General features: G+C 39.3%; 1 protein-coding gene across 1 annotated transcript in view; it reads right to left on the bottom strand.

Annotated features, from left to right (window-relative positions):
• The window catches only part of DNAH12 (dynein axonemal heavy chain 12), a 185,315-nt gene that overhangs the window by 82,812 nt on the left and 76,373 nt on the right, over positions 1–26,130 (bottom strand). The window contains exons 33-42 of the mRNA XM_075550753.1: positions 25,854–26,042; positions 23,022–23,141; positions 20,643–20,831; positions 17,504–17,655; positions 13,824–13,962; positions 10,615–10,781; positions 9,519–9,774; positions 6,890–7,189; positions 6,153–6,331; positions 5,402–5,594 (exon numbers count right to left, since the gene is read on the bottom strand). Coding sequence (XP_075406868.1) covers positions 5,402–5,594; positions 6,153–6,331; positions 6,890–7,189; positions 9,519–9,774; positions 10,615–10,781; positions 13,824–13,962; positions 17,504–17,655; positions 20,643–20,831; positions 23,022–23,141; positions 25,854–26,042 — 1,884 coding nt within the window. The remainder of the gene's footprint in view (positions 1–5,401; positions 5,595–6,152; positions 6,332–6,889; positions 7,190–9,518; positions 9,775–10,614; positions 10,782–13,823; positions 13,963–17,503; positions 17,656–20,642; positions 20,832–23,021; positions 23,142–25,853; positions 26,043–26,130) is intronic.

The raw sequence follows: 26,130 nt of genomic DNA, 5'->3' as shown, positions 1-26,130 counted from the left end.
GAGGACAGGACATAATCCGAGCCCCTAAATTCAGCTATGTCAAAAGCCTGTGTACCTCCATGCACCTATGGACAGCTGAACTTCATAAAAGGCCGACCGCCACTCACTGAGACCTTCTCAATAACTGGTACTGGCAAAATTGGATATCCATTTGCAGATAAATGAAAGCGGGTCTGTGTCTTATACCATATATAGAAAGTAACTCAATATGCATGGGAGAATGTAAGGTAAAAGCTAAAACTGTAAAGATGAAAGGGAAATCTCCAAAAAGAATGTGTGCTACTTTGGAGAGTAGTGACTGGGCTCTTAAAAGCTTGCAAACTGCTCTCTAAGGCACCGTTGCTGCTTCCTCCTTGCCAGCAGCAAATGAAGGTGAAGAAAAGCAGACTCGAGGAAATAATCTACAAGGCTAATGGACCACAAGTCTCCACTAGGCTGAGACCAGAGAACAATGGTGCCCAGCTGCCAGTACAAACAGCTCTGATAGGGATCGCGATAGAGAAGGTGCTGGATAGAGTGGAGGAAAATGTAGAGCAAAATTCAAAGTCATTTTTAACTTACTGCTTTTGATATAGACTGGTAGAATTTTGGTCCTTAGACATCCTTCAAACCTGGGACTGAGACAACTCCCAGGATCACCTTGCAACCAACCAATAGACTAGCCTTTAAAGCAGCAAACAACACCCATGAAGAGCATCCTCCTCAGAATAATGAACCATAGGGGATGAATAGGCAGCATTTATCCAAAACCCAAGTTCAGATGGCAGGAAAGGGCAGGAAAGAAGGATGGATGGGAACAAGGAATCCAGGGAGGAAACAAAGAGTATTTTACAGAGATTTTGCAAAAAATGTTACAATACAAAATTTGTATACCTAGTCAAATGGCAAACTAATTTGCCTTCACACAGATAATAAAATGTTCAAAAAGCATGTTTAATTTGAAATGAATTCTCATGTGCAAAGGAGACTTAATAAAATACTATGTTTTAAATAAAGAATTTTAAAAGTCAACATACTTTGGACTCTTCAGTCATGTGAGTCAGTAACTTTCTCTTTTGTTTAATCTATTTTGAGCTGTTTTCTGTCAATTGCACTGAGTCTCAACTAATAAAAAGCTATAGATTCAGTGGAGTGCTGGTGCTGGCCTTCCGAGGCTTACTGGAACTGAGGCTAAAATTTCAGGACCTTATAAGTACGCTGGTTAAATTTCAACTATATATATATATTTTTTTTTTCACAAGAGAAAAGCTTGTAGTTAGTTCAGGGATCGTTTACTGGCCCTTAGGAGCGTTTTCCAGTCCAGTCTGTTGGGGCACCATGCCCTGGCCCCAAAGTCCACTTTCAGCATTCCCTGGGGACCTTGCCACTCCATCCCCTTGCTGTTCCACTGCACTCCCCCAGTGCTTTGCCTCGGTGTGGTGGGATCAGGTCAGGTGCAATTCCCACACTGTGTCTCCAGTGCTGTCCCCTGTATCGCCCTTAGTCACTGATTGGCATCATTTCTCATAGTGGGGCCAGCCATGTTGTTCTCTCTGTGGACTGGCTGCTCTACTCAGGAACATCATCCTCACGGCCTGGTGGGCCAGGCTGTGTTCCACTCTCTCCTCCTGCCCCTTCATCTGCTCCCGTGTGCTCTGATCAGATATGTCCATCTCCCGGAGCTGCAGAGTCAATGTCGTCCTTTGGAACAAATTCTTTTGGGGGGAGGGGCAGGAATCCACTTAATTTATGGTGCTGAGGCCAGGCTCCCAGACCTCTCCACTGGTTCCCTACTCCACGCCAGGATATTGCATTCACACCTTGCGGCACTGGGTTGAAGTCTGGTCTCAACTATATTCTTTTAACAAAAGTAGCAAATACTTAAACATCATTCTCTCCTTAATTTATTAATTTGCTATTCTCTATGCTCTGGAGTTATATCTTTTGTATCTGAGCATAAAGTACAGTGCTATGTATTTTATTAATATTATTATCATTTCTATGTGTTTGAAATAACTATAAACTGGCATGATTAGATATAATGGCTCTTAAGATTTAATAATTTTCTAATGTGCATCTCTCCCCAATTCTATTTCCAGCAGCATCATGTTAGCAGCTTTCAATCAGCCATGGTGGGAGTATTTATACAGTGGGAATGGGCAAACACTACAAATCAGAGCTCACCTTACTCTGCACGTCCACTTTCCATAAAAGCCAGTTGTTAAACATTTGCCAGCACACCACTGAATACTTCATCGTGAAAATACTATTACAACTTCTGCAAGTTGTAATAGATTTTAAGATAAACATATCTATTGCAGAATCATATACATTAAAAATAACGCTGAATTTCTATATCGTACAGTAATGCCATTTTGCAATATGCAGGCTACTGTGTTCCTAGAAATAATTTTCTAATATTAAAATCAGGAAGCAAGTGTTTAAAAGAACTATATCTAATTAGTTTTATAATTAATATTAATAAAATAAATCACACATGAACAGATTTAACTTACTGCCATAAGAACCACTATATTTCAAAATCATATTCAAAATGGAATATGCAAAGCTGTTTCCAAATGGAAAAGAAAAGAGAATTAACATTTTCAAACTATTAGTTGTATGCTAGGCAGACTGCCAAGAAGCTTACATACTTTATTCACAATAATCTGAGAAATAGGGGGTATTTTCCAAATTTCATAAATGAAGAAACTAAAGCACAGAAAGATTTCATAATATTTCCAATACAACACAGTTTTAAAATTCTGCAAAGCAGAAATTAAAACCGAATGTGTCTGACTTCAGAGTGTAGGCTCTTTCTACCACAGTAAGTGGCTAAGTCTATCATTTCACTTGAAAGTAAACACATAAAAAATATCCCTGTGAAGTATGAGCAAAAAACAATGTAAATGTGACTTTTCCTTCAGTGTCTCTGCAGCCCTCTGACGAAAGCTTAGACTCTACTTGTTTTTCTCTATGCCGACTTCTAGGAAGTGAGACTTGAGGATGAGAGAATCTGTGAAAGTGGATTAAAAAAATCAGGCATCCCTTTTCTTTTTCACATGATGGTAATAATTGTTGATAGTAATGAATATCAAACGAGTCCCAGAAGTGGGAAATGGAAGAAGCCCAACTCTTGCAAGATGGTAGTCTGCTCCAATTTCCCCCACAGAACTCACGAAAGCGCGAGGAAATGTCTCACCTAGTGGTGGGCGAAGTTCAGTCTTTAGGTCAGTCAGGGGTAAGCCAGAAGCTAAAGCCAGAGGACACAATCCACCACTGGCTTTTGTAGGTGCTGAGACCACCCCCCGCCTCTCACTGGGCTCCCTACATGTAGCAGGATGGCAATGCAGGTCCTGCACAACTACTCACAGGTGGATCCTACCAGCATCTTCCCGCACCTTCCTACCAGACCCATGCAGGGGAACGTCGTTTGGTTGAAGTTACATGGTGCAATCAAATTTTACCCCAACTAACAATCTATTCTCCATCCCTAGACTGTGTTTTATTTCTGCACATATGACCTGAGGCCTCTGGCAAGATGTTTCCAGTAAGACTGGCCTCCTACTAATCATAACAGCCAGGCTTTTTCCAAGGCCACTCCAGAAAACGTTTGCTTTCTTCTCTCAGCTGCAGCCTATAATTCCTTACCTCAATTGGAAGTAGTGGTAACTAGGATAACCATTAAACAAAGAGTGTGGTCTGATTCACACCCTCGGAGTCAGAACTCAATCTCATTCTATTCCTGTTTGTTAGCAGATAATGCTCTCCACAATGGTACCACAGCCACAGGTACATGAAATCCAGAATTACATACCACATTAGGACAAATGGCTAGAAGGGCCACATCAGTTGAGTATAATGCACTCGTTTTGGATCATCGTTCTCCTGGGATCTACAGAGCCCCTAGGCACATACGGATGAAACCCCAAGTACACCCTGTCCTGTTGGTTACTGGGAAGAATGGCACAGCCCCAAAAGCATTCAGATTAGACAACACAAAAGGCATCATCATCCTCACATGCTAGCGAGGTTCATATGTAAGAGTCTGCAGAGAAACACATAAAGGATGCCTGGTAGCACAGTGGCTAAAGCATTTGGCTGTTAACCGAAAGGTTGGTGGGTTGAACCCACTAGATGCTCTGAGGAAGAACGATGCGAAAGTATGCTTTTGTAAAGGTTTACAAGTTGGAAACCCCATAGTAACAGTTCTACTTTGTTCAATAGGGTTGTTATGAGGACAAATCGACTCTACAGCAATGGCGTTTTGGTTTTTGGACAAGAGAGAAAATCCGCAGCATAGTTGTAATGATGTAGTGAATAAGAATGACATTAGAAATAACTTCTTCAGCTGATGGTGCCCGGCTATCAAAAGATATAGCATTTGGGGTCTTTAAGGCTTGAAGGTAAACAAGCAGCCATCTATCTCAGAAGCAACAAAGCCCAAGTAGAAGAAGCACACCAGCCTGTGTGATCACAAGGTGTTGAAGGGATCAGGTATCAGGCATCAAAGAACAAAACATCTTAAAGTGAATGAGGCAGGGAGTGTGGAGTGGAGACCCAAAGCCCATTTGTAGGCCACTGGACATCTCCTTACAGAGGGATCTCAGGAAGGAGATGAGCCAGTCAGGGTGCGATGTAGCAACAATGGAACATACAACTTTCCTCTAGTTCCTAAATGCTTCCTCCTTACCCACTATCATGATACCAATTCTACCTTACAAATCTGGCTAGACCAGAGGATGTACGCTGGTACAGAAAAGAACTGGAAACAAGGGGAATCCAGGGCAGATGATCCCTTCAGGACCAGTGGTGTGAGTGGCGATACTGGGAGGGTGGAGGGAGGGTGGGTTGGAAAGGGGGAACTGATTATAAGGATCTACATGTGACCTCTTCCGTGGGGGACCGATGACAGAAAAGTGGGTGAAGGGAGACGTCGGACAGGGCAAGATATGGCAAAATAATAATTTATGCATTATCAAGGGTTCATGAGGGAGGAGGGAGTGGGAAGGGAGGGGAAAATGAGGAACTGATGCTAGGGACTTAAGTGGAGAGCAAATGTTTTGAGAATGATGAGGGCAATGAATGTATACATGTGCTTTACACAATTGATTTATGTATGGATTGTGATAAGATTTGTATGAGCCCCTAATAAAATGACTTAAAAAAAGAAAAGAAAGAATTTCTTCAGCCGGTGTTCCCATCAGTAACACACAGAGGGACCCTTAAGTGCGGCTTTGGGTCGTTAGGTGTACAGAATGAGCTCGTGCGTGTAAAGCACTTAGGACAGTGCTCAGAATGCACAGGTGGTACCCCACGCATAGAATGATCAATAATACCGTCACGGAGCCAGCTCCCACTTCACATGTAAGAGAATGAACTGGGGTACTTTTTTAGACACCAAGTTACTGCATAACTTTACCTTCAAATCTTCTCTCCACTCATTCATACCATAGCTCTTAGAAATTTCTGGTTGGAAAATCTGCATTTTTGCCATGGAGGTAGCCAGACGAGTCAAGGATTGACGACCACTCCCGCCTAATCCAACAAGTAAAGCATTGCCACCAGACTGCTTCAGAACTCGACATATTCTCGATAAATGTTCCAGTACATACCTACCATGAAATAACAACTCATTATACACATCAATAGATGTGACTGTGCATTTACACATAGTTACTGTCCTACTTTCCCAGAGAAATGCAGCTTCGCTTTCAATATAATATTACCCCAAAGGGCTTGCTATTTTTAAAAGTATGATTTTTTTCAAATGCATTTACTATTGGATCATTTGATGTAAAGGAACAGTAATTAAAACTACAAAATCAGGGAATGTAATGCATACATCCTATAAATAAAATAGGATCCTAACCCCCTATATTGATAATATATTGGTGCTTTTATTATATGTATTTTCTCAATCTCTCAACCTATGGGAAAAATAGAAAATGACAGTTATCTACAAAACAGCAAATTCAGGAAAGACATTCTATCTTGCTAGTAATTCATAAAATTTAAACTGAAATCTCATACCCTGACAAAATGACAAGAAACAAATAAAAAAACCTCTCATAAGCCTAAGTGCATTCACTGTATATATGTTTTTGGACATTTTTAACTATTTCATTAAAAAGTTTTACAAAGCAACTTCAAGCAACAGTAAATGTAGGTACCTAAAAATGACAAGATTCATTCTTGTTTTGTGAGTTTGATTATATTCATCTAAACATTGATCCACAATGTCACTGAAACTATGAATGTCTGGAATTTCAATATAAACTCTGTCATCTCCTTCAAGGTCTGGATTCATATAGTCACCAAACATGAGATTTCTTAGGTCCTCTTCAGTTACCTGTAAGATAGAAATCAGCAAACTGCAAAACTTAATATATTCCAAAATAAATTTCTCAACTCAATTCAATACTTTAGAGTTAATTCTGACTCATTTAGGAAAGTATTATATAAAATTTTGTTTAATCCATGTTATGAAACTAAAGTTAAAAAATAACCTTAAAATTTATAAATTTGGATCTAATAAATTATGACCTGAAATTATGTTAGAGGTTTTTAAATTACTTTTTCCTATCCTGCACATTTGTTTTTGTTTTTGTTGTTTTGTCAGAAGCTGAAGAAGTCTACATGGGACATCGCAATACTAATAAGCACTTCACATCTGTTACAATTCCACTATATCATTTAACTCCCTGTTTCATTATTTGAGTAAATTCTATGTTATATAAAGAGTTTCTACTGAAGGAAAATCTCAAAATAAATATCTACCTATGAAGTCAATTAAAAGAATTTTATGATCAGGAAGCAATAATATTTCTAAAAAGTTTATTGTTTTAAAAACAATCCATGCTATTATATGGCTTGAATTAGAGTGATTTAAGTCATTAGATGTACTTACAGGTGCATTCCCTTTCCTCAAATGTGAAAAAAGACCATCAAATGATTCTTTAAAATGATCCTTTATAACAGTTTTGGTCAACGTGAACAGCCAGCTTCGGTCTTCATCATTAACCAGGCGATCGTAAAACACTCTGAGAACCTCATGCACAAACAGGCGGATCATAGTCTGTTTGCTCTCTACCGCATCTTTCTCAATGAGCAGGCAGCCCCGGATAACACGTGAAAAATCACGCAAGTTGAAAGTGTAATGAGATTTGGTGGGGGTGGGCAAGAGATTTTCCATGGATTTTTTATATATCTGAATATGGAAAGAGCAAAAATAAAATGCTTATGATCATGAACGGCACATAGCAGGTATTATACTGTATATACTATTTATGTGTGTATATGATACAAAATATCTTCTTTATCTCATAAAAATATGTTGGATTGGAAAATTGTGTAGTTCTAAATCTACAGTGGCATATATCTGTCTGTGTTCATTTATAGCACTTAATCAGGCTTTGTGGAATTGAAAGAACTTATTATTATTTTAAATTTTTAATCATTTTATTGGGAGCTCTTACAGATAGCATAACAATCCATACCTCATTTACATCAAGCAGTGCTGTACAATTGCTACCACAATCCATTTCGATCCATTTTCTTTCTTCTTGAACTCCTAGATATCAGCTCCCCTTTATCCCCACTCCCTCCCCTCCCATGAACCCTTATCCACTGCCCCCTTAATATTGGGTTTTGTTTGTTTTTTCCATATTGAGAGAAATTACCCACTGAGTCTATCCAAGCTCACAAAGTGACAATACCTTTATCTTGCAGGCACTGTGATTGTTCTATTCAGAGGAAATAATGAACAAAAACTTCAGCAGAAAGGGAGAACATAGAAAGTCAGCAGTTCATATGGAGGACACTGCGCCTGCTGACGGACGGACTGACGGACGAATCCAACTGGGGATCAAAACTGTCAGAGGTAGGGGCAGTGAACGGTCAAAGCAATTCCTGAGAAGCTGAAAGGGCTCACGAAAAGCTCTTTCTATTAGGTGTTATCGGACATCTAGATGATTTAAAGTATACCGGAGGATGTGCACGGGACATACGCAAATACTGTGCCATTTCCTACAAGGGATTTGAACGGCCACAGATTTGGGTAACCTCAAGGGTCTTAGGAATGACTGTAACTCATCCTGAGGAGTGCCAAGTGAAGAGGAGGAGACTTCCTCTTGAACACCACTGACTTCAAGACAAGTCAGCACCTCTCTCCCTGTCTCTCTTACTCATTCACCCCGCCTTCTAGCTTCATTGGCTATAGCATGTAAAGGAAGTATGCTTTTAGATGCAGTTTATTAACCCTTCTAGCCTGGAAAATAGAAGAAAACTAAGCTAAACCAAATGATGTTTTATTTGTGTATGTTCTGAGATTCACATTCCCTGCCCCACTTCCACAGGGTGGGTCTCTAGCACCTGAAAGGAAGAAGTAAAAGGACTCTTTCTGCATCCCACTCTGCCTGACCCACTCCCTCTTCTCATCTTCCCAGGAGAGACCTGAGATACAAATACCGTATTTTATCAACAGAAGCATTTCTCTCTGTTAGAAAAAAATGCAGACATCGTAATGCACTATCTCTTTCCTCGCAGCATCTCTACTTTTAATAGCAGCAGAACCAGGGGGAAAGAATTTTGAAAGAGAAGATATTCTCGACAATGGATGGAATTATTCGGAGGAGCTTTCTGTAGTCAGAAGTGAACTTCGCTTTATCAAGCCTCTACAAAACTGAGTTCAGTGAGGTTGTCACTGGCCTCCCTTTAACTGTTTCTCCCCTCTTCCAATGAGCCAGGAGGGTGGTTCTGGCCCTGTGTGGAGGCAGACAGCACACCCTGTTTTCATTCTTCTGCGCCCTCATTGTTCCCTCTATTATTTTACTTTTAGCACTTGATTTTTATCTTTAATATTTTCTTTCCAGATCACATAATTATTCCAAAGTTATGTGATCTGGCTAATAAGTAGCATTCCTAAGCTGCTAAGGGTGTGGTTTTTTAGGTGCAGTTTTATTTTATCTTTTTTAACAACAAACATGTTGAGAGGGATGGGAGAGCAAGGAAGGTTAATACAGAGTAGGAACCTCACAAGGAATTTCTTAGTGTCACAGGTGGTCAAGCACTGAGCTACCCATCTAAATATTTATTGTGTAAATCCACTCACAGGCCCTTCAAAAGACAGGCCTACTGACCTGCTTTCAATAGGCCTTAAAGCTTTATGGAGTTCTGCCCTGCACATATGGGGTCACGCGGACAATTACCAACAAGAAGAATCTAACAAGTAGAGAAATTCCTATGATGTAGCAGGCCTTGTTCCTGGTGATCCCTGGTCACAACTTTGTGGGATACAGATTGTGTTCCATTAGGGTGGTTAAAGTCTTTTCTCAAGGTCATACAAAAGCAACCAGGGGCTACTCATCCCAGTTAGATGCTCTCCTTCTAAAACTTATAAACTCCTGTTCTCACGTCTTGTGAAGAGCTTCTCTGAAGAACCCACGGAAAAGACTGAGCAAAATGCTATTTAAAAAGTCAAAGACCAAAGGAGGGCACTGTGCAATACTAAAACATTTTCTATGGCATTATTGGCTTACTTCCATTGTCCCAGAGACAATCTGGTTCCCAACTGAAAAATACTCTGGAAGAAATTCATGAGTCCTAAGGTAGAATGCTACAATTGATGAGAAGATCCGAACCATGGTTTCATCGCTAAAGGTATTGATAGTGCAGATGTTGAAATGTCGAATGAAACGGGGAGTGACTGGATTTCTTCCACCACCTGGGGGGCCGATGGCTGCAATCAGCTCGATATCAACCAGGGTGATTTTACTTGTGTCCTTAAGGTCATACCTTGAAAGCACATAAACATTGGAAAATAATCAATGATAAAGCCACTGAGATGAAACACAGACCTCCTTAGAAAGTGTATGTGATTTTACCTACTCTAAAGGAGTAAAGCTTGGAGTCGGAGAGAAGTTTGTCTTAAGGCTGCATTCTTCTTTCAGTGACTCGGAGTCTCTTGCCCAGATTCTGGTATTAGGGAGTCTCCTACTGCTGCCCGGCCCCTTTCCTCTTCCTACCCTTCACTTTTCCTCTTCTTATTCCAAGTCCAGAAGCATAAGTGAGTGACTAAGCCTCTTGTCCAATTTTGCTTAGGCTAGAGCTTGTTTGTGCTTGCTAGCCTGAAGTCATCATGAATCCTATCGCCTGTCAATTTCATATATACTCTAGTCCCGACATTTAATTATATAGTCACCCTATTTACAGCTAAATCCTTATTTTTCCCTCATTTCAAACTTTATCTTCAGAGCACATAAGGATGTCTACATCATACCATATACTTTTGTTACAGAGAAAGATAGTAATAAAAACACAAGGAAGTTTGAATCAAAGAATGATTCCTCCTAACTAAAAGATACAGGGTACTATACATTGGAAACTGATCGTATCACCATAATGGGGTGGGGGGGGATAATCTATGGAGTCGCTGTCAAAATCAAACCATCTCAAAGCTATGACGGTCCTAAGAAGTTACAGAAAATATAAATATCTCTGTATAGGAAAATCTGAACTACCATTCTCTTCCCCAAATAGCTTGGGGAAAATGTGTTGTTTTGCTTTGAGAAATGAAATACAAAATGAAAGTCAAATATGACTAAGTCATGGCTTATTGAGACTTTAAATAGTTACCAATATCCACAGTCAAAAAATTGTCGTAATAATTCAATAGGTGGCTGAGCTCCATACTTCTCCAATGCAGGCATGTTCATGTCATCTATAAAAATGATACACTTCTTTCCCATAGGAGGCCCAAACACCCCTTTGCGTCTCTTGTCCAGTCTGGCCATAATAATATTCTAAAATGTAAAGAAGAGTGTAATATTGATCTGTAAATGATTTGTGAGCTTACTAGCATTGCTTACATTAAATTAGTTTTAATAAGGAAAAGCTATCCTGGTAGAATCCATGGGATTTATATCTATCACAGTTACCATTTGCTTATTTTATCACTGATCAACATAACATAAAAAACATACTTAACAACAATAAAATAATAATTTAAGTCTAATTATGTAGAAATAATGGTAAGCAGCAATATAAGTGTGTTAATACGTTTGTTTATATGTATGTCATAAAGTAATACTAAACTATCAAATTTCATATTTAACATAATTCAAAGAACATTTATTAAAATCCTACTTTGTGCTCAGAATGATTATATAACATATTTATATAACATATGAGGGGGCTTCAAAAAGTTTATGGAAAAATAGAATTGAAGGAAAATGGAATTTTCCTACCAAATTTTCAAGCCCCTTCTTTTATGTATGTGTATATATTTATATGCATATTTTATATAAATAGTATACAACATATTTTTCAAATATTTTTCTCATTGGATATCACAACATATCTACTAACTTTAACTTAGTATTTAAAACACTAGTCATTACAACCTTCAGCATGAACCCTTATAAATTTATAAAGTGTTATTTTCATATCTTACACCACTGTCTCCCTTCATATCTTACAGTCCGCTTCTCCCTTCACCCATGTTTCTGTTGTTTGCCCCCTTTCTCCCCTCACCTTCACCCTACCCTCATGGTATCACTGCTCCCCTTATTGTTCCTGAAGGGTTTATCTGTCCTGGATTCTGTGTTTAAGAGCTCCTCTCTGTACAAGTGTACAGCCTCTGGTCCAGCCAGATTTGTAAGGGAGAAGTGGGGTCAGGATAGTGGGGTGAGGAGGCATTAAAGAACTACAGGAATGTTGTGTTTTGTTGGTACTATTCTGCATCCTTACTGGCTTGTCCCTTCCTTATGATCCTTGTTTGGAGATATCCAATTGTCTACAGATGGGCTTTGGGTCTCTACTCCACCCACCCTCATTTGCATCATTATGATTGTTTTGAGTCTTCTGATGCCTGATACCTGATTCTGTTGAGACCTCATGACCACACAGGCTGATGTGCTGCTTCTATGTGGGATTTGTTGCTTCTGAGCTAGATGGCCACTTGTTTATTTTCAAGCCCTTAAGACCCCAGATGCTGTAACTTTTGATAGACTGGCACCATCAGCTTTCTTCACATTTACTTATGCACCCATTTTATCTTCAACAATCATGTCAGGGAAAGTGAGCATCACAGAAATCGTGTCAGGAAAGGTGAGCATCACAGAATGCCAGGTATTAGAGCAAAGTGTTCTTGAGTTGAGAGAGTACTTGAGTGGAGCCCACTGTCCATCTCTTACCTAACACTTAGCATATAAATATATGTACATAGAGCTATGTCCCTATTGTTATATACAAACATATATATGTACAAGTATTCAGACCTCTATAAATGTCCTTTGCCTCCTACATCCACTATTTCCTTTTACTTTCCTCTTGTACCACCATCATGTTCAACCTTTATGCGGCTTTCAGTAATTCCTCTTGGCTACATTACACTTGATCAAACCCCACCAGGCATTCTACGCCCTCACCATCATTGATTTTAGATTATTTGTTGTTCCTTGTCCCTGGGCTTGTTGGCTCCCCACTTCATTTCCCCACCTCCCCATCTCCCATGTTACCCCAGACTTTCGATCCCATTGTTTTCTCCTTGGGATTGCCCTGCCTCATACAGATAGAAAAATTTTTTTAAAAGCCTATAAATAGTTCCAAGTCTGTCTGTTGACCTTTGTGAATGTTTTCCTATAGAGTCTGATGAGGTATCAAGCCCTGCCCCCAAAGTCTATTTTGGGGATCTGGGGATTCCTCGGAGACTTCATTGCTTTGATCCCCTTTCTGCTCTCTTGTGCTACCTTCATGTTTCACCCCAGTGTGTGTGTGTGTGTGGGGGGCAGCTGTCAGATTGGGCACAATTCCCACACTGTGTCTCCAGTGTGGTCCCCCAAAGTGCTATGAGTCAGTGAGAAGACGCTGTGTCTCGTGGTGGGGCCAGCCTTATGGTCCTCTCTGCATTTGCTGCTCTGAGCAGGAATATTGTGGGCCAGGATGCGGTCCACTCCCTCTCCTTCTCTCTCTGTCTGCTCCTGTGTGTTCTGCTCAGACCCGCCCCTCTCTCCGAGCTGTATCTTCAGTGCTGTCCTTGGTAGTGCATTCTTCTGGGGAGGGAGTTCACATAGCTGGGATTGTGGCTGGCCCTGCAGACCTCTCTGTTGGTTTGGTTCTTTCAGCATTCTTTTTATAACTGACAGAGATTTGGGGGGTTGTTTTATTATGTGTGTATGTTTCTGATATATTTTAGACCTCCCTGTACATAGCAAATACAAATATTATTTTTATTTAAATAGAGCACCATAAGAAAGAAGCTCTAAACTGTAAGATTTTGAAGTTAATGGGATTCTACAGGCTAAGTTTATAAACTTAGAAGTGAATAATAAGAGGAGTGAATAACAAGACCTCACGCAGTACACTTATCCTTGCACATTTGGGAGTGAAGGCGGCATGCGCAACCCTATGATTTCTGCACAACAAGGCAGACAATAGGTCTGGAAGTTCTGGAACTGGCAGAGTTGCACTAAGCAACATATGCCCCTAGAGACCATGCAAGAGTCTAGAGATTTGAAAGTTATGAACCATGTAGTCTCAGGCCGTCTCTCTCTCTCTTTCTCTCTCTCTCTCTCACACACACACACACTCACTTCTCCAGTTTTAAAAAATGCATTGTCTCTTCCTCTCACACTAAAAAATAGTGACACAGCTCACGTAAGTATTCATACTAAAATGTCCTCTAAACTGTTTGTCATTAAAATTTAATTTTAAAACTTCCTTATGAGTTCCAAAATAAAAGTTTTATTATAATTCATAGATTGATACTGCTGCTCGTCCAATAAACTTATAAAGTTTTAAAGGAAAACTTTATTCGAGACGCTTGTTTCCAGGTTTGCACTAACCTGAACCTGATTGGCACTGGTCCGTGCAGAGAAATTAACATAAAAAGGAAAGTACAGGTCCTTTTCCAAGTGATTCATCAGCTTATCCTTCACATACACTGATTTTCCTGTACCGGTTGGACCCACGAACAGCAGTGGCCTTTATGAACATAACATTCAAAACAGAATAAAAATGTTAGAATACATGTCTACTAAAAGAAAGTATAGTGTCAAACTTAAATAATGATCAATTCAATTCTATATAAAAACTCACACTCTTATCTATAATTGCTGTTTGATGAAACACTGTGAAAGTAATAAGGAGGCCTGGTGGGCTGGTGGTTACGTTAGGTTGCTAACTGCAAGGTAAGCAGTTCAAAACTACCAGCCACTCCATGGGAGAAAGATAGAACTTTCTACTCTCATAAAGGGCTACAGTCTTGGAAACTCACAGGGCAATTCTACCTTGTCCTACAGGATCACTCTAGTCGGCATTGACTTGATGGCAGTTATTGTTTGTGAAAGCAATGGTGGGTACACACATATATATTTGCTCACCATTGCAGAGTATTTAACAGCAATAAAGTGTGATTTAAACATATGCAACATTGCTACTTACACGCAAATAATGAAGTGTGACTTTCCAAAAAAGGAACAGAAAATGAGAAGGGGGTGAGGGGGAGAGGGGAGTTGATAGCGTTAATGATTGTATAGCCCCACCCAATGGGATTGAACAACATAATTGTATGTGAATGGATATATTGGAATGTGTAAGATATGTCAATAAAACTACTATTTAAAAAGGGGGGTGTGCTTCCTCAGAAAAGTGACAACACGTGTACTTGTCAGTTGTAGGTACAGGCATGGGGGTGATGGCAATAACCTAGGCTTATACAGTGATCTTGATAGCACAGTGTTTGGGGACAAACTGAATGGGAGTCAATTACAATGATGTATTCCTACCAAAGCATTTTTTAATCAAGTCAAAGCTGCTAACAGAAAATGTTGGCATAAAAGCAAGCTCTCAGGAATTTGTCATTGATGGGGTATCACTAGAGCTTTCTCATCCTTAAATGATCGTAACTTTAAAGGGGGAGGGGGATATCATGTGAGTTTACATTTACAGCACCCTGAGGAACACCAGCTTGAGAAATGCTACACTGAACATGAAATGTATCACTTTTTGTGATAACCTGGCACCACGCAATACATAAACACAAAAGCAAAGGCTGGCAGTGAAACTGAGCAGCAGTATCCAATACTGGAAGTACCATGATACCAGAGAGCCTACGGACAGGGTAGAACCAATCCAGTGCATTGCAGAGAATGTCACTCTTTCTAGGAGTAAAAATATTCATTTTTTGCTCTTGGAGCAGCTGGTGGTTTTGAATTGCTGACTGTGAGGTTGCCGGCCCAACGCATAAGCCACTATGCCACAATGGCTCCTAAGGGGTCTGTAAGTAACCCCAATTATGCTAATATTAAAATTCCTTTAGCACCTAGTGACCCTGAGAATTCATCTGTGGGTCCCAATCTAACACTCACCTTAAGAAACTATGTGTTAAAATAAATGTTTAAAACTAAAATACTGTTCTTAACTTGGAGTTCATGGATCATTTACAAAGGATTCAAGGAATCTGTGAATTTGGAAGACAAAAGGTTTTATCCTTTATTGTCACTATCCACTGACTCAAATGTAGCAATTGTATTAACAGTATCTATATCTTTCTTCCCAATAGAAACCACAGTTATTATCCTAAATATTCTGTCTGCTGCAGATATTTGAAAATAGCACTTAATGACATTTATTATTTAATCTTAATAAATAAGCACAGGTTATTTCTATAGCCCAAATTTGTTCATTATTTTAATAAATATATTGTAAAATAAATTGTCTCCTTTATTATTTTTTGTTTGTTTGTTTTTATTCATTTAAAAGCATTATTCTGGTAAAGGGTTCATGGCACAAAACAACTTCATAGTAGGAATTCTTCAGAATAGCCTAAGATGGTTTTGAACATTTGCATCTAAATGAAGAAATACAAATGCAGGTACAAATTTGGGGTAACATAATTTTCTTATATATTTTAAGTCAAATGGATTAAATTGTCACAAAAATCGCTCAGAAAAATGTTCCTTAAAAGCACACACACAGTGTTCTGTTTGTTTGGTTGCTGGTTTTCTTATGGCTGCTATTGATCCAGTTATCTTATAGGGTTTTGATTTTGTCATAGTACACCAACAAGGCAAACCTGAGACAGGCAAACTCCATGGACAAGCAGCTGGAGTCTGGTCCCATGCTGGAGCTGCTTAACTCTAGCCCCCATCTAAGAACAGTTAGTTCTGATAACATGGCCCTGCTCGAGACTCACCTGCATGAAATGATCACTGAAGATAAGGGTGCTACAGCAAAGTGTAGTGGAAAAAGCAGATGGTGCCTGGCTATCCATCAGAATAGGGTCTGGGTCTTAAAGGCTTGTATTCAAACAAGCAGCCATCTAAGTGAGGAATCAACTAAGTCCACATGGATGAAGCACACCAGGTTATGTTGTGTGATACAAAGATTACAAAATTCAAATAGGGTGAAGGGAAAAGTATCAGCGCTAAAATTATGAACACCCAATTTTAAAAAGGCTATGGAGGGCAGTGGGAGCCCCAAACCCATCTGCTGAGTATCTAGTCAGACTGAGCTGGCAGATCCACTCTAGCCACAGGCAAGAGTCCCAAACAGCCTTACCATGAGACAGAGACCATTGCAATCTTGATTATGATGGATCTAACTCAATGCTTGGCCAGTTGACCTCCCTACAGACCCAACCTGAATTTGTTCTGGGTGCAAGTATTTCTTACTTGTTCCTTGACAGAAACGTCTTTCTTCCCTGGCTTTTTCAATGTTGATGGAGGTCTTTTCTTTCTTACTCATTATTTGTATTTTTGTCTTTATATTATTATGATTTTATCCTTACCATCTTATTTCTATTTTGTTTTTAATTGTTCCTATTGGGTTTCTCAGTTTGTGAAGCACAGGATGGATGCATAGTGATAATAACTGATCCAAGGGTAACTGATCCAAGGGGTGGGGGTGAAAGAGAGGGAAAGGGAATTTCAGGAGTAAATAATGAAGGGGGGAGAGGGAGAGAACACTAGAACTGATCATAATTGCACAATTCATTTTAACCATGGGGAGGGAGGAATATTGTAAAATTGATGTGGTAATGATTGTCTAATTCTGCTTGATATGACTGAAATATTAAGTTGTATGATATGTAAATTATGTGCCAATAAATTCTTGGGAAACACACATATCAATCGTGGCATTTATGCTGTTCTGTAAGGTTGTCTAGTTTGATTAGTATTACTGATAAATTTCACAACTAAGATTCTAAAAGAAAAGAACAATGACAATGTTAAGAACATTGGTTTTGATAGAGTACTAAGCTTTTGCCCAGTTCGATGGACTCTTTGTGATGTGCTCTTAGTGTCTCTTTGTGTTCATCAGGAGCTGTGGAATCCAAACTGGCAGAAGTCATATTTGAAAAATGCTATAGGTAATGGGAAAGTGTGCAGTGGGGCTGACTAACATTTCAGGGCCAGATTGAGCCTTTGACGAGAGAACATAATATTCCAGCTAAAAGTTGTTACTATCCTGTAAGAATGTCTTTGTTCAATTTAGAATATATATTTACAACAGAGTTCCTTACTTTGCATAAGTAATACTCAAATCCATTAGAAATGTGTATCTAATTGTGTCTATTGTAGGGACTATGATGTCTTGAATCTTCACATTTTTATTTCCTAATTTAGTATTTTTAATTAGTTCATTCCAATGGAGCCATCGACCACGGTTTTTGAACTGCAAAAGAACATAATGTTCAAACTATTATAATCATGCATTCATTACATCTTAAAGGTTCTTTTCAACACTCAATTCTCATTTTTGCTGCTTTTAAAAACTTTACTCTTCCATTGTTTTATGTAATATTAGATTTTACCATAGATATATAACATTTAAAAAATACTTTTTGGGGGGGCTCTTACATCTCTTATCACAATCCATACATTCCTCCAGTGTCAAGCACATTTGCACATATGTTGCCATCATCATTTTCAAAGCATTCTTTTCCCACCTGAGCCCCTGATATTAGCTACCCATTTCTTCCTCCTCCGTCCCCTGCCCACCCTCCCTCAGGAACCCTTGATAAGTTATAGATTATTTTTTCCATATTTTACATTGTCCTCAGTCTTCCCTCACCCACTTTTCTGTTATTCATCCCCCTGGGAGCGGGTTATAGATTGACCCTTGTAATTGGTTCCTCTTTCTCCCCTAATCCTCCTGGTATCTCTACTCTCATTGTTGGCCCTGAGGGGCTTATCTATCTTGGATTCCCTGTGCTGTGGGCTCTTATCTGTAGCAGAGTGCATGTTCTGGTCTAATCCGATTTGTAAGTTAGAATTGAGGTCATGATAGTGGGGTGAAGGAAGCAAGAAAGAACTAGAGGAAAGTTGTGTGATTTATCGTGCTATACTGCACCCTGACTGGCTCATCAATTCCCTGTGACCCCTCTGTGAGGGGATGTTCAATTGTCTACAGATGGGCATTGGGTCTCTACTCCATGGCCCCCCAACACCATTCACTTTGGATATGGTTTTATTCTGGGTCTTAGATGCCTGATACCTGATCCCATCGACATCTCATGATCACACAGGTTGGTGTGCTTCTTCCATGTGGGCTTTGTTGCTTCTGAGCTAGATGGCTGCTTGTTTATCTCCAAGCCTTTAACATCCAAGACATTACATCTTTTGATAGCTGGGCACCATCAATTTTCTTCACCATATTTGCTCACGTACCCACTTTATCTTCAGTGAACGTGTAGGGAAGGTGAGCATCAGAGCATCACAGAATGTGGGATTGTTAGAACAAAGCATTCTGTGTTGAGGGAGTACTTGAGTAGAGGCCCAATGTCCATCTGCAACCTTAATTCTTAACATATAGATATGAGTACATAGCTCTATTCCCCTCTCATTATATATATATATATTTACATATGTAGGTGCCTATATTTAGACCTCTATAAATGTCCTTTGCCTCCCAGTTATTTCCTCTCTTTCCTTTTACTTTCCTCTTGTCCCACTAGCATGCTCAGCCTTCATTTGGGTTTAGTAATTCCTTGCTGCTACATTGTCCTGGATTGAGCCCCACTAGGCATCTTACGACTTTCCTTCCATTGATTTTAGTTCACTTGTTATTCTCTTGTCCCTGGGTTGGTCTCCCTTCCCCTTCCTTTCTCCCGCCTCCCCTTCTCCCGTATCCCCCCAACCCCCAACCATTGGTCCCATTCTTTTCATCTCTGAATTATTTATCCCACCTATCTTATCTAGATAGATATGCAGGATGTATAACATTTTAAAGACACAAAGCAGACTTTAAATAAGCACTCATGAATCCACTATCCAGTTTAAAAAATACACATTTTTCTAGAGATTAACTTTTAGTTTTTAGCAATAACCTGAAGAACTTAAAAAAATTAGTTATCTCAAAGTCAACACATACAACTGTTAAGATTTCTTAACAGTGAATCGCCCAAAGGGCCTTCCAGATGTCCTTTCGCATATAGCAAATTGAAAGCCACTCTGATATAGATTGAGTTATAATTTGATGGCCTTTGCCACCACATTTCTCAGATTTAAAAACAAATAGGCAAGAGTCCAACTAAAAATAAAATGTCACATGAACTCAGTGTATTTGTTCTCTTAAATAATTCTCTTTGGTATTTTGATCCAGGCTGATGCCCAGCTAAGACTCATTGGCATGACTGTACTGGTTATTACAATATTGAAATTCTTCTGACCCAGGGGTGAAATAATTGCTGACAATGTTGAGTTCCTCCTTTTCCCTCTTCCCAACCTAGGTCCCCCCTCCCAGCATGGCCAGGCCCCTCCTTGGATCTCCATCCTGCCGCCCACTGTCAAGCCAGAGGGCTAATATCGAACAGAGCAGGGGGTCTCTAGGACCCTATTCCAATACTATGGCTGCCATCTAAGAATCTTTTCTTATATTCTCAAAAATTGTATATGTGAATGGTATATAGGTGGTGGTGATTTTCTAAGTTTGGGTGAATATGTCTTTAGCTATTGATTTTTCTTAACTTCTAGCTTTTATTTTTATAAAATTTACATATATTTGAGAGTCAAATGCTGTACACAGTTAAGAAAAATAGCAGCTCCCCACTTCCATTTCCCCTTCCTCCTTGGCAACCCTCTAGGCTGAAGATTTTGGAATTTACCTCCAAGACTTTAGAAACATACGTGTATTGCAAACTCTGGGTTTTGCTGGCTTTTGAGAATACCGGTTTCCCACTCTGCCTAGGAAAATCTGAACTCTCTCCCATGTCACAGCCTTGACACTCTCAGCTATAATAGCACTGGCAGTCTCAAGAGCTGGGTCCCAGTTCTAGCTCACGCACACTTCCATCAGGTTTCTTTCTCCAGCTACAATCCTTGAGATTTAGACAAAACTAGAACTAAAATGCTATCTAGATGTTATGGTTCTTGAGGTAAAATTTGCATGAATCAAATTATTTCCATGCTTGCAGGTTAAAAGAATCATTTTGGAAGTGTTTCATAAACTTGAGAAAATATCCCACTTAAATGATGAATTATAAACCATAAAGTCATAGCCATCAAACCATATAGAAATTCTTATATATACTTCCTGGAAGTTTAAAGAGGAGGCGCCATACAGCTCACCAGACAGGTCAAAATCATTCTGGGATGGGAGCCCAGGAGTCTGTCTGCTGTTCTCAGTCTTTATTTTATCTTCTCAGGAATTCCCATTCATACCTCGTACATGTAGTCGTAGACCAGACCTTTTTCGTCAAAGAGGCATTCCCATTTACCCACAGATTGCGGCACTGGATAGTCTTCATTTTTCCCCACTAACACTTCTCTGATGAAAGCATCAAAAACCATGCGGCCATCTGTATCACAACTTCCCCCAACAGACCAAATCAAAGAGAATATAAAGCAAGCCTGTGGTGGAGGGGGAGAGAAAAATTTAATCTAAAGCAATTATTTTAAAAGAAATGACAATCCTTAACTAAAATCTAACACGAATAGCAGTGGAATAATGACAGATATGAAAACGTCACGATAGGTACGGAACACTGTCGAACAAAATGCTGGAAGATGAGCCCGTCAGGTTGGCAGGGACTCTAAGCATGACTGAGGACAACTGACTTTGGGTCACAACTCTCGAGTTTGAGGCAACTAAAGACTACCATATACTTGCCACCTTCATATTTTCTTAGCTTTTCAAGAAATTTCTTAGTTCTAGAGACTCGTTCTGCTACAGTGAAATGAGTGTTATTGAACTTTGTGCCCTGTGTCTAACCCTCATTTTTTTCTTCAACAGAACTCAGTTAATTCAGTTTTGAAAATATATGTACATGAACATCCTATATATTTTACTCTAAATGCTTCCCCATATATGAATATTGCCCTTATCTCAATAGAATTTTAAATCCTATACCATTGGCTAGTGTAATGACATGATTATTATAACTACCATAGGCCCCATAGAGATTATTTATATAATTTTTTTAAAAAGCTGATAACACTCTCACAAAGCTGATAACACGGTCACTAAAGTGGACCTGGGATATAGGTGAACCCTAGATATATAAATGGATGTTAAGCTCACACTTAACCATGAGGCCTAACCTAAGATCAGTTCTTACACTTTAGCCTGCTTAATAATTACCCTCACAAAGGGATCACTGAAGATAGGGATACTATAGCAGAGAGTAATAAAGAAAATAGATGGCGCTGCCTATCAGAAAAAATAGCATCTGAGCCTCAAAGGCCTGTCTTAAACTAGCACCCAACTAAGTGAGGGGTCAGCGAAGCCCCCACAAAAGCACACCAACCTGTGTGCTGCAAGGATTGTGAATAATAAAATCCAAGATCAATGTGTACTTCCTTTTTCTTGACAGTACTTTAAATTCTATATCACTTGTACACTGGTACAGAGGGAAACTGGAAACACAGGGAATCTAGGACAGATGACCCCTTCAGGACCAGTGGTGAGAGTGGCGATACTCGGAGGGTGGAGGGAAGGTGGGGTAGAAAGGGGGAACCGATTACAAGAATCTACATATAACCTCCTCCCTGGGGGACTGACAACAGAAATGTGTGTGAAGGGAGACATTGGCCAGTGTAAGATAAGATGAAATATTAATAATTTATAAATTATCAAGGGTTCATGAGGGAGGGGGTGGCGGGGAAGGAGGGGGAAAAATGAGGAGCTGATACCAAGGGCTCAAGTAGAAAGCAAATGTTTTGAGATTGAGGAGGGCAACAAATGTACAAATGTATTTGACACAACGGATGGATGGATGAATTGTGATAAGAGTTGTACAAGCCCCCAGTAAAATGATATAAAAAGTCTATATCACTGGCTAAATTAATGGTAATATCAATAGAACTGCAGTATGCCCCATGGAGGTAATTTATAATAACAATGATGTCTTTAAAATGAACCAGAGTCATATATAAACCATTGACATATGATGAGATTTTTGAGCTTGCTCTAATCGAAGAAGAGTTAGTTCTTATGCCATGAACCCTGCTCAGTGCCCACCTCCATGAAGTGATCAATGAAGGTATGGATGCCATGGCAAAGTGTGATGAAGAAATCAGGTGGTGCCTGGCTATTAGAAAGAATAGCACCTGGGGTTGTAAAGACTTTTCTTAAAATAAGTAGCCATCTGAGTGAGGCATCAGCTAAATCCACATGGTAGAAGCACAGCTGACTAAGTGACACAAGAATTGTAAATAATGACAACCAGACCCAGAAGAGGGACAATATTAGAGCTTAAATTCTAAACATCCAGTTTGCAGGAAGCTATTCATTCTCAGTCCATATTGACTTAAAATAACGTCCCCTTCTGAAAAGTTTATCAACTTATGACCTTTTATAGATAATAGGGTAGTTTTAATTGCTTTTTTTGTTTTACTCTTTAAGATGTTTTTTAATATCACAATACCAGGTAAGAACAAGTTTTATGTCTTCAATGATTCTTTCATGTCTCAGCTCCCTACCCCCACCAAAAGATTCTAATTACAGTATCTAATATTTGTAATGTCTTTCTCCATATAAGTATCACTTGTCAGAGGCATTTCTTATTCTATAATCAAAACCACATTAGATATAAAGCAAACCATAATCCAAATACGAATGTGCTTGCTGGTAGGTTCGTTTTCTACCACAGGGCAAAACAGAACTTCAAAGAGGCGTGTGAGAGATATGACCACATTGCTATCACTGGTGGGAATCAGTTCCTGCAGAGCAAGAGAAACAAGACACTGTCAATAGCTTTCATCTGGTTTGAAGAATAAAAGAACATAAAGATTTCATTTTATAAAACTGACAGAAAAATATACATGCATTTCACAAGATCTTTCTAGCATTAAAAGAATTTAAATTACTAGCATAATAAAAAACAATTTTCAAACAGCACCTGTCAAACATCTTAATTTAGCTCATTATATTACACAGTGATAAATAATACATTCTTATTATAAATTCTCTGACCAATGAAAACTAACTACTGGAAGAAATTAATGTTCTGAGGTCACATAAATGAAGTCTCTAGTAATTATTTGCAAAAATATATTCTATACCTGCATACCAAACTAAATAACATAAATAAAAGTCTCTGCCAAAGAACGATATTGAAATTAAATAGGAAAAAAATATTTTGGTCTAATAATGATATGGCAGAGGAATCTGAAGGTAGGGTGGAGGGCAGGTTCCTTGAGAACTTGAGATAAACAACTAGTCTCCACTGAGGGAGATAGGAAGAGAAAGAAGAGGGGAGTTTCCCAAAGGTCGTTAACAGATAAGCTGAATTTGAAAGACAAAGTAAGTTGGCTGGTGAAGAAGGTAAAGGTGGTCAAGGCAAGAGAAGTTGCATTTATAAACAGATACAGTGAATGGAAGGCTGACTCCAAAAGATAGACCATTTCGCAATACCTGGAACCTATGAATGTGACCATATGGGGAAAAAGGATCTTGGCAGATATAATTCAGATTGAGATGATATGACTGACATTGGACAATGTGACGAGTCTGTAACTATCTTGACAACCATCAGTATCAACTCAAACTCACTGCCTATGAGTCGATGCTAGCTTATGTCCTTGCAGGACAGTGTAGAACTGTCCCTGTGGGTTTCTGGAAAGCCTAGTCTTTCTCCCAAGGTGATTAGCAGCCCAACATGAAACCATACACCACCAGGCCTCTGGGGGAGACACACAAGGCGGCACTCATAGAGAAGACCACATCAAAGGCTAGACTAGAGTCATGTACCCACAACTGGGGAGCCCCCAGGAGCTGGAAGAGGCAAGGAGCTCATTTCAGTCAGCAGTTTGACTTAGAACTTCTAGTCTCCAGGACTCAAAGACAATAAATTTCTATAATTTTAAGCCACCAAGTTTGTGGCAAGTTGTTACTGAAACTAACACAATGTACAAAATATTCTCAAATTTTAAAAAATACAATTGAATTACTTGATATGGCCATTGTAGCCGAAGTCTTTGTAATCCCTACTAAAAATCTTTTTCCTAATGGGCATGCATCCATTAGAGTAAGACAAAATAGGAGAACATATTAATTAGATTTTAAGATTCAGTTGTGAATGACTGTCAAGAAGAATAATTGTGATTATAAAATTTGGAATTCTAACTTGAGAATTGATCCATATTGCCCTTCTGCTAGGTATAAAATGAACCCTCTTAGAAGCAGGAAAGGGGAAATGTACTACCATTAAGAAGAGCTAAAGATGGATTATATGCTTTTCTGGTTTTTGATATATGAAACCCAGCGTTGATGAACCTGTAGGGACAGCAAGTAGAATAAGGGGTTCGGAGGGATGGGGGTACAGTGGTGGTGGTCGGGTAAAAGGGAGATGATGTCAAGGAGTCCATGTAGAAGAAGAATGGTTGGAAACAGATTGTGGTAGCAATTGTACAATTCTACTTGAAGTGAATAAAAGATGTAATGATATGTTATATGTATTAAATCCCAACTAAATAAAAAAGAAGGGCTAAACATGGAGAGTATTCCTTGGACCCCAAATTCCCTATGCTTGATCCAGGGACAGAAAGATGTGACACCAGAGAAGTGGTGGACAAGTGGTAGAGCAGCAGGGCCAAGAGCCACACCAGTGGGCTTCCTGGCCCACTGAGCAAGCAATGCTGAGTGCCTTTGAGCAGGAGGCTAGCTCGCAGAGGGGGTACTTCCAGACACTTAATTGGGGAGCTAGGTTTGCTGACTTTGGGCTGAGGTAGAGTGATATTTAGGATATAGTACTTAACAACCGCACTAAAAGAGCTCTGTAACATTGCCTGATCATGGCAGAGGCCAAAGGCCATATGGCTGAGATGCCAATGTGCAGTGAAGTGTGCCTTTGGGCACAGTAGAGAAGAGGTTGTCCTGACTGGAAGAATGGTGCCCTGAGCATTTCTGATCCTGAATTGTAATCTGTTAATTTCCCTAATAAACCCCATAATGATAAGGATTGCCTGTGAATTCTATACGGCCATTGCAATGGCTTATCCAACCCAGCCGAGAGGCAGAGCGTGCTATAGGAGGGATGGTTGGTGTCAGAAATGGTACGGAAGGTTGGAGGGGGAAGGTATGTTTGATGTTGGCCTCATTGGACTTGGTCTCAGAATAATGCTTATAGTGAAGACAGTGAAGGATGAAGCTGTCCCCATACCATTTTTATAGGCATATGTTTCTAATGCTTTTAAAATATGAAAAAGTAATTTGACACTATTAAAACCTTAGTCACTATGGTTTTAACCAAAAAAATTTAGCTAAAGTAAATTTTACCTTTGGGTTTTTCAGTTGAAACTTGATCAATGTGAAGCCAAAGGTAGATATAAATGTGTAAGGAGAAACTAGTTGTAGCTAGCCTAGCATTTTGACTTAAGAGTCAAGTTGAGCATAAACTAAAGAGAGGTGAGTGGATAAGATGTGTGTGTTACCTTGCATTTTTTTTTACGCAGTCTTAAAGAAGGTGGTATTAACCAGTCAAAAAGTTCTTGCAGCAGAATATGATGTTCCCCTTCATGCAGAGGCCCTGTCAATGAGTTCAGCCATGAAGACACAAGAGGTTTCCATCCTAATTGAGATGGCTCCAAATATATCATACCGCAGCGGCTTACAGTGGCAGGCTAGAGGAAAAAGACAATGTGGTAGTTACATAATCTGGTGTCAATTTGAGAGGATTAAGAGTGAAGGGGTGGAGTCTAGTTTGTCAAT

This window comes from Tenrec ecaudatus, chromosome 5, assembly GCF_050624435.1.
Source record: "Tenrec ecaudatus isolate mTenEca1 chromosome 5, mTenEca1.hap1, whole genome shotgun sequence".
NCBI classification, from domain to species: Eukaryota; Metazoa; Chordata; class Mammalia; order Afrosoricida; family Tenrecidae; genus Tenrec; species Tenrec ecaudatus.
This window is presented reverse-complemented; position numbering and strand designations above follow the sequence as displayed.